Source organism: Sinocyclocheilus grahami, unplaced genomic scaffold, assembly GCF_001515645.1.
Source record: "Sinocyclocheilus grahami isolate Dianchi unplaced genomic scaffold, SAMN03320097.WGS_v1.1 scaffold1067.1, whole genome shotgun sequence".
Taxonomy (NCBI): Eukaryota; Metazoa; Chordata; class Actinopteri; order Cypriniformes; family Cyprinidae; genus Sinocyclocheilus; species Sinocyclocheilus grahami.
The window spans coordinates 621,351-630,758 of record NW_015506246.1 but is presented as its reverse complement, the minus strand read 5'-3'; the positions used below and the strand labels follow the sequence as shown (position 1 = coordinate 630,758).

Here is a 9,408-nt window from a genome sequence, read left to right as displayed (position 1 = left end):
CTATTGGTTTAAATGACATGTCCAACTGTGGCTTAAAGCCTTTCTGAAAGCATTGAAATGCCAGCGAAACATCTTAAAATTCAACCACACATGACAAGCAGAAAACCAGTCCTGAGCTCTCTGTGGTTAATAATATCTGCATATGAGATATGCTATTAATACTGATGTGAATCTTCATTATATGCATTACATTAAATGCAATTACTGTCATTTATATCTGCAGCTGCTTTAATTTCCTTCTGCGCACATGTATGTATGTGTGGGTGTATGCCTGTGAGAATAATTTTAAAATAATATTTTGTAGAGTATATTACATAAACCCTTCTAATCTGACTTTGACCTAAAATCAGAAAGGGACACATATGCCCCAGCGTGTCTGAGCTCATGTATTATGACTTTCTGTTGCCATCTAGGGCTCATTTCACAAGATTTATTTAACACAATATAAATATCTTCATAAATGTCTGGGTTGACACCCTCGCTATGGAAAACAAAAGAAGTGCAACCCGTGCAATAATCTCATAACACTGATAAAAATTAGTTTTATACACCAATTCAAGTAATAAAAAAATACATATTTATTTGTTTTTGTTTGTTTGCTTAAGAAATTAATACTTTTAATCAGCAACGACAAATTTCAATTCATTAAACCTGGAAAAAAAATTGCATCACGGTTTCCAATAAACTATTAAGCATTACAACACTGATAATAAATGTGAGAACAGGGGTAATGATGCTGAAAATTCAGTTTTGCATCAAAAGAATAAATGACATTTTAAAATATAATACAATAGAAAACAGTTTTTTTTTATTGTAATAATATTTCATAATATTCATAAAATTTTTACTGTCTTTTTTTGGCAAATAAATACAGACTTGGTGAGCAGAAAAGAACGGTAGTGTGTGTTATCTATGTATAAGGCATGACGGTTAAATTAACCAATTTTGACATTATTCATCTTTAATATAATTTTGAGAACTCTGAGATATTAGACAGGAATATGGAGATACGGTGTTATGATACAGTTGTCTGCTTGGACGTCACTTCATGGAAGTGAAGAATCTTGCCATTGCGGTCAATTCAATGAATGTTGATATTTTGAGTCTGTTCTCAGCCGACAGACTGAGCTGCACTGCTGGGCTTTTTCTTCTCAGACATGTCCTTCAAATCTGTAAAAAGAAGAAAAAACATTGTTTCCAAATGTGACAAAACATCTACAAGTGTCGACCAAAATCAGTGTGGGAAAGTCTGAAATTTAAACATTCCCGTCTGGTTTACAGAAATGAGGCTTTATTGAAATTAAAGAAGTTTTTTGGCTGCACTACTTTGAAAATGTGAGATGTGAGACATTTTCTGTGAGAAGCTTAGAAGTGGAGATGCTGGAGAGTGGGATAATGTGTCTGGTGAGCAGGGCTGTGGCTCTGTTGTTTCCGGTGGCTGAAATATGTTGTCCTGGCTTCCCTGACTGTTTTCCAGAAAGTCGTCCTTGGATGCCGAGTCTTGGAGCTGTTGTAGTACGTCACAGTCTGTCTGTGATGAGCTCTGTGGGCAGGGCTCAGCCGGGATAGTTTCCATGAGCAGTGCTTGTTTTGGCTGCGTGGTGTTATCAGTGTCCTTGTGGGATGTGACAACCACATGACAAGTCCTGTGGTCACTCATACTCTGTCCAGGTGTGTGTGTGCCATTCAGGTTGAGTGGTTTGGCACACACTACTGAAGGATGACGGAGGGAGAAGTAGATATTGTCCTTTATTTCCAGTTCAAACAGTTGTCTATGGCCCCAGAAAAGATTGAAATTGTCGATGATATATATACTGCAGGTTCTTTGTAGCCATGTATTCAACCCGAGTAACCGTGAAAACATCTCAGTTCCCCTGGCTGGGTGTGGTCCGCTGATGAACGACTGAACTTTGAGTCTTCGAAGTGTTTCAAAGAGTTCACTAAAATCCTTCTCAAGGAGTTCTGACTGCTCTTTCCGAATAGCATTCTTCCTTACTCCTGGTTCACTCAAGTCATTTATTTATTTATTTCCATTTATTCTCATCTTGTCTACAGCTTTTGCAAAGCAATTGTAATAAAGTGCATTTGTGAGCAACTAGAACCTCAACTCACCTGAGCATCACAGTTCATTTTCACTGTATGAAAAAAAATGGCCAGGACAAATGATTTAAGGCTTTTCTATGGAAAAAAAAAATGTCATGGAGGTTTGGAACAACATAGGATCGAGTGAATGATGATGGAATGTGCTTTTTCTGTGAACAATTACTTCAAATGTCTTGATTGATCACCCACACTTAAAAAAAAACATTTAGGCCTAAATTGTTTTATGTAATTGAATTGCATTTAACAATTGCATGTGCATTACATCATTTTAAACTAAACAAACTAATAAACTTAATGCGATGCATATTTGCATATTTGCCAGTCATACAGAAATGAAACCGGTCAGATTTCTGCACTTAAAAATAAATAAATAGTTAATTATTTACTATTTGCATCTGTTTCATTGTAATGAAATAATCACATTTTTAATGCATTCATTCAAATAGCTTAGAATCATTTACATTCAGTCATTTAGCAGATGCTTTTATCCAAATCGACTTACAAATGAGGACAATAGAAGCAGTCAAAACTAACAAAAGGGTTGATGATATATAAGTGCAAATGACAAGTCTCGGTTAGCCTAACGCAGTACACGTAGCAAGGTGTATATATATACATATATATATTATACACACACATATACACACACACACACACACACACACACACAAAGAAAAACAAGTAGATAGAATAGAAAAAATAGAAAGCTAGTGCTTTTTGTTTTTTTTTTATAAAAAAGAAGATAAATATAGATAAATCAGCAGCAGAATAAGCATGAATCTGCTCATTGTGAAAAAATGTATTCAGTTAAAAGTACAAATATGGATAAAATATGAATATTCAATGTACGAGATCGAAGCTAATTGGATTTATTGATGATAAATATATAAACCTGGTTATTGTGTATTTAAAATACTTTCAGTTAATTCGTAATTTTAAGGAAATCTGGCTCGTTTCATTTATGTATGACTGACAACTATGTATGTGTCACATTAAATGTATTAGTTTATGTTAAATCTTTGTAAAGTTGCCAGTAAATCAAAGCTTATTTGAGTATGTTTTCCAAGAAAATACTATTGCAGTTTTTATAATTGAAAATTTCCAGTTTAATTCAATGTGTTATACTTGCCATTTTTGTACTTGTTTGTGAAATTTACTAGCAATTTCTGAGTGATTTTTGTTTCAGTATGGGTGGAAATTTTAAATGCAATTCAAAGACATAATATATTTTTGAGTGCATTGTGGGATCTGAACCTGCAAACAAGAGTCTCCAATACTTGTGTAGATACAACATACTCACACTGAAGCACCGTCTTGTAGACTAGAGTGTATCCGAACTCTTTGTTCGTGCTCAGATCCACAGTGAAAAGGAAGCGCAGTTCGAGCGGGAGCTGTGATCTGGGCATGTTTACTACAGCCGGGATGATCCTCTGTGACATGGGCCCTTCAGACAGGACCTGGTGCATCTGATACGAGCACCAGTCATCCTTCACAAAGTTTGGAGTGACGAGTAACAGCCAGCAGTGACTGTCCTGCACCGCCTGCAGCAGCTCAGTGGACACAGCGCCTCCTGCGGGACAGTCCCGCTCCTGCAGGTAACAGCGCAGGCCGTTGGACGGGGCTTCTAGGAAAGAGGCCAGACTCTGTGCTAGATCACTGTCCTCATCATTGTGACACACGAAAACATCATATCTGAGAGAGGAGCGGAAGGGAGAGGAGAGCACGGAGGGCAGAGGCTGATCTGAGGCCGATGGCTTGGCTGATATGGAGGATTTCAGGGAGGAAGAGGAGGAGGAGGAGGAGCACACCGAGCTGCTGGTGTTGGAGTGTCCGGGGGAGCACGTCTGAGAACATTTACATGGTTTAACTTGATCCGAATCATTCCTTTGTTTTCCAAAGCGCTGACGAAACCAGCCTGATGATGCAAAGATATATAATAATACTCAGTTATAGAGATAATGTAATATTCAAGTGATACAAAGAAGCATCCATTGCATAAATAGACACATTTTAATGGGACAAAGATTAAAGCACTTCAACAAAACTTGGTTTCATGTATTTTAAATAAACTATTAAAATAAATTGTTATACTATATATATATATATATATATATATATATGTATATATATTTATATATATATAAAGTATATATAAACACGAATTGTCATACAGTATACACTACAGTGTTTAATATCAACATAGTTACTTTATTATATAAACAGATAACATTATCATACAACATCTGATGAGATTATTACATTATTACAGTCTTTTACAGTATTATAGTATATTATAACTTGTCACAGTCGGTGTGGAGAGATGACGCGAGGACTCAAATGCAGGAAGAAATAGGCTTTTAATGATAAAAAAATAAAACAAAACAACATTAAAAACTCCTCCGAGGGGGGAAAAAAAAGCAGACCGGCAGGCCAGGACACGGTACAGCACGGCAAGACAGAGCGCAACACAGGTACAACAACACACGCACATACGAATGACAAACCAGCACAGAACTGCAAACACAGGGAGACTAAGTAGGGCAGGTAATGAAGGAGACACTGGTGGAATCACTGAAACAATAATGAGGTAACAAGATGGCCAGGGTCAGACAATAGACTGGAGAGCACATGACACCGACAAACACACAACAAGCCATGTGCTCACTGGAAAGACACAGTGTCCTCTAGTGGCCATCTAGGGCACACCAGCTGAAGACTGTGACGATAGCTGTTAATTAAAGTATATAATGAGTTTTAATTTAATTTAATATGTTACATTTTGACTAAACATTTAGACATTTTTTTTGTGTAGCAATTTTTATGATGGATGAATGCACTTTATTGGAATTAAAAATCTCAACAGCCATTCACTGCCATTATAAAGCTTGGAACAGTCGGGGCATTTTTAATACAACTACGAATGTATTCATCTGAAAGAAGACAGTCATATACACCTAGGATGACTTGAATGTGAGTAAATCATGGGGTGATTTTCATGTTTGGGTGAACTATCCCTTTAAATATAAATCAACTGTTACATTGAAATTATTTTAAATGATTTGTATTTTTGAATTTATATTTTGACTAAACATTTAAACCACACACACACACACACACACACACAATATTATATTATAAATAAATTCAGCTGTGTGTGTAATGCAGAGTTTATTACAGTGTTTTATAGTATTTCAATTATACATTTTTCTTGTCAAATAAGTAGTGTAATATCTCAGCAGATAGTGTTGCATATATATGCAGTAATGTTGAGCAATATCCTGTGTGTGCTGTGATAAATGTCACAGCTCAAGATTTAATGTAAAATTAGCAAAAAGAGAAATGCGATGTTTCACCATGACTGTCATATCTGAATGACAATAAACGCTCGTTTGCTTTGAGCCACTGGGGAAAAAGATGAAAATAATAATGACAGATCTTCTTGAAGTTCTGCTGTGTGTGTAATGCAGAGTTTATTACAGTGTTTTATAGTATTTCAATGATACATTTTTCTTGTCAAATAAGTAGTGTAATATCTCAGCAGATAGTGTTGCATATATATGCAGTAATGTTGTGCAATATCCTGTGTGTGCTGTGATAAATGCCACAGCTCAAGATTTAATGTAAAATTAGCAAAAAGAGAAATGCGATTGTGTTTCACCATGACTGTCATATCTGAATGACAATAAACGCTCGTTTGCTTTGAGCCACTGGGGAAAAAGATGAAAATAATAATGACAGATCTTCTTGAAGTTCTGCCAACACATTAAAACATTTATTTTGTGTTACATAATTGTTCACTACTTCCCTGGCGATGCATCATGAAACTGCAACAGAGACTTACCCATAATGCTGCTGACGTGGTTTTCCTCCATTCTTCTCCATCCTTTCAAGGATATAAACTACAACAGGCACATACGCAGACAATGTTTAAAAATAAGCACTGTATATCACACTCTACATATCATACTATATACACACAAGTAACTTTCATACAACAGAAAAAGAAAACACTGCATGCACACTGTCATCAGTTCAAAGTTAATATCAGTTCCACTTTTCCCTGGATCACTTTCAGTTTTTATGTCTGGATATTAGTACATTCGTGCTTATTATGAAGTAGACCGCAAGCTAATATCATAATTCTATCATATTATTCAAAGCATGATTAAGACAGCAAATGCTGTATAGAGTGAGACGATCAGTACTTACAGTTGTTTTAAGTTGCAAAGAGAGTGCAGGTTGTCTGAGGGCACTGCTGCAGTGCAAAAGATCAGCATGAGATGTTTGAGGAAGTCCATGCGATCGGAAGCGATGTGTCATTATGCAAACCAACATAACTTATGGCTATTCTTACTAAGTAATGATAATAAAAGAATAGGAAGACAATAGAATAAGAGGAAGTCAAGACAGAATGGGTGTAGCTTTGAGTTGCATTTGGATTTATTATTGCCAGTCTGGTCAGTGCATGGTTTTAGATGTGATATATTACAACTAAAGGGGTAGCAGTTTCCATTGACATTTAGTCTGTCTGGTTTGCTGGGATTCCCCTCAGTTACGAGAAATGGGTGCGGTCGATATTTCAAACACACATGAGTCTAGAAATGATTCAACTGTGGGACGATTTTGCATGTTCCAGTTACTAAATTAATGTGCTCTCAAAATTCATTTATAAATAATCGTTTGAATGTTATGCCATGGTAGATAACCTATGTTTTTGCTCTAATGCCATCATTTTAAGATGTTAGGATGTCTGGTTTGGTGAAATTCACTTTTATTGTCAATGGTTAATACAGGAAACAAGAACAAAATTGACACTGAAATACGGAAAAGGCTAAAAAAAATAGAGCATATAGATCTTGATCAAGGCAGATTTTAACTAGACAAAAATAATTATACAGTGTGAATTCAGCATATAGTTAAAACCATATGGCACAAGCAAACCTGCTGGGATGAATTTATTTGATCAAAAATACAGTAAAATAGTCATACTGGGAAATATTACAATTTAAAAGAACAGTTTGCTATTTTAATATAGGCCTATTTATTTTATTCGTGTGATGACAACGCTGCATTTTCAGCAGTCAGTGTCACATGATCCTTCAGCAATCACTCCAAAATTCTGATTTGCTGCTCAAATATTGCTGGTGCTCAATTATCATTAAGAGTTCTCATTACTGTCATAGTTTGTTTGTTTGTTTTTAAATATTTATTTTTGGCATTAGGCCTTTATTACGATAGGACAGATCAGAACTGACAGAAAGCGAAGTGGGAGAGAGATGGGGGGGTTTGAACTCGGGACGCTCGTAGCGCAATGACGCTGTATGTCGGCGAAGCTATCGGTGCCAACATTACGGTAGAGTGGGGGGAAACGCCCACCTTCAGGACTGTGCTTCTTTTTTCTTTCTGTGAAACAAAAGTTAAATGTGTTCAGAAAAGTTATCATAGTTTTAGTGACAATGACATAAATTATAAACCAAGTATGAAAAATGTCCAGAGTTTTCATGATATTAGATTTTTTAACAAAAATGTCATTGGTACCCAAGGGAACGTAAAATGTTAATACAATTATTAAATAATAATATAATAGCGAAATAATTATGAATTACAAAATTATAATAGCCGATTTGATTGTTAGCTGATGCCAACTGGCAAGCTAACTAGCTACCTGATGCTAACTTGAGGTAATTTTTAAATATAAAGTCCAAATATTTTTATTCAACCACCTAGTTAGAATGCATTAGATGAAAACACAAAGGATTTGATGTTCAGAACAGAGTAGCAGTAATTATTCATTATTCATAAAGCTCTTTCTGATTAAGCAGTGGCACGTACTCCCTATCTACAGGCCTTAATATTCTCATACCATATATAACTGTGATGTTTTACAAAACAACAGGCTTTAAAACGCTTCTTTTTTATTTTTCTTACTGCTGAAAATCAGATCATTTACTGTGAAACTTCTCTTCTCAACGTAGTCCATAATTACAATGAAGATGTATCTCGACTTTATCTTGTGGTTATTTGGGGGAAAACAGTAGGGGGCGTTTTCCTCCACTCTAAACTGTCTACTGTCATTATTGAAAACAGTTTTGCAACTCAATATTTTTGTGAAAAACTGTGATGCAATTTTTTGTTTCAGGACACTCTGATGAACAGATAGTTCAAAAGAACAGCATTTTTTAAGAAATATATTTTTGTTTAGCATGAAATGTCCTTGCTGTCACTTTTAATCAATATAACGCATCTTTGCTGAATGACTTCTTTTTACCTTGCTTGATGATTTTTATTTTGAAAGTATAAACGCTCGTGTTGAATGAGGTACACAGCAGAGTTCGTGATGTGTGTATGATTTAAATGGATTTAAGCAGGCGTTTTAACGGAGCAGTATGAAGACTCCAGTGAGCGTCTTGCGGCTGCCCAGAGGACCGGGGCCCAACAGCCGCGGATTCGACCCGAGCTCCCCCCGCTTCACCGCTCTGCGCTCCTCCTCCTCCTCCTCCTCTGATGATGATGATGATGAAGAGCAGCAGCGGCAGAGGTTTCTGTGGACTCTCTCACTGATGAAGGACAAGCTGGTCCAGTTCGACATGCACGAGAGAGTGCGCATGCTCGACGTGCAGCGCTTCCAGGTTTCTGATCTGGAGACTCCTCTGGGGGTCCAAAGAGAGGCGCTCCTGAGGAGCCAAGATGTGCTTGCATGCTCTTTTGAACTGTGAGAGCCATGCTGGTCCTCACCGCAAGAGCGCGCCACAAGAGTTGCGATTAAAGTTGAGTGGGCTCAAAGAACGACATTTCTCGTTGCTTTCATTGTTGTGCATGCTGCTGTTCGTAATAAACCTTTGCAATGTTGAGAACTGTGTTCTGAAACGTCCTTTTATTCCAATCAAAGTGTCCTTCATAATTTACAAACTCTCTTAAAAATAAAGGTTCTAACGGGTTTTTTTTGTTTGCAATGATGTCACAAAACATTTTGTGGTTCCTTTCAGTGAACAGTTCTTAAACGTTTTTTTTTCTTAGTGTGTAGGACATTCTAATAATCTGAAGAACCTTTTACTATAAGAACTTTTTTGTGCAATGGAAAGTCTCCATGGGTGTTAAAGGTTCTTCCTCAATGCCGATAGTACAGAGCCTTCATTTTTAAGATTCTACCAATAATTAAACTAATCCAAACTGCACATGCATTACATTACAAAAATTGCATCATAAACTCCTTGCGACTAATTCTGAGGCCACAGGAAAATGACATCATGACAATGCTGATTTACTAACGAGTCCTCAAGAATGCATGAGCTCTGAGGTCAAAGC

General features: G+C 36.4%; 2 protein-coding genes across 2 annotated transcripts; one reads left to right on the top strand and one right to left on the bottom strand.

The window, feature by feature from the left end:
• Nucleotides 1-886: 886 nt before the first annotated feature.
• Nucleotides 887-6,386, bottom strand: tirap (toll-interleukin 1 receptor (TIR) domain containing adaptor protein). The gene is made up of 4 exons (XM_016251679.1): nucleotides 6,313-6,386; nucleotides 5,945-6,002; nucleotides 3,404-4,018; nucleotides 887-1,170 (listed from the first exon to the last, which is right to left on the bottom strand). Exons 2-4 carry the CDS (start codon nucleotides 5,973-5,975, stop codon nucleotides 1,112-1,114), a joined length of 705 nt encoding a protein of 234 aa, XP_016107165.1. The 5' UTR covers nucleotides 5,976-6,002; nucleotides 6,313-6,386; the 3' UTR covers nucleotides 887-1,111.
• A 2,024-nt stretch (nucleotides 6,387-8,410) lies between these two features.
• On the top strand, nucleotides 8,411-8,876 carry LOC107566286 (gem-associated protein 7-like). Its single transcript, XM_016251680.1, has one exon. It carries the CDS (start codon nucleotides 8,490-8,492, stop codon nucleotides 8,817-8,819), a length of 330 nt encoding a protein of 109 aa, XP_016107166.1. The 5' UTR covers nucleotides 8,411-8,489; the 3' UTR covers nucleotides 8,820-8,876.
• Nucleotides 8,877-9,408: the final 532 nt, after the last annotated feature.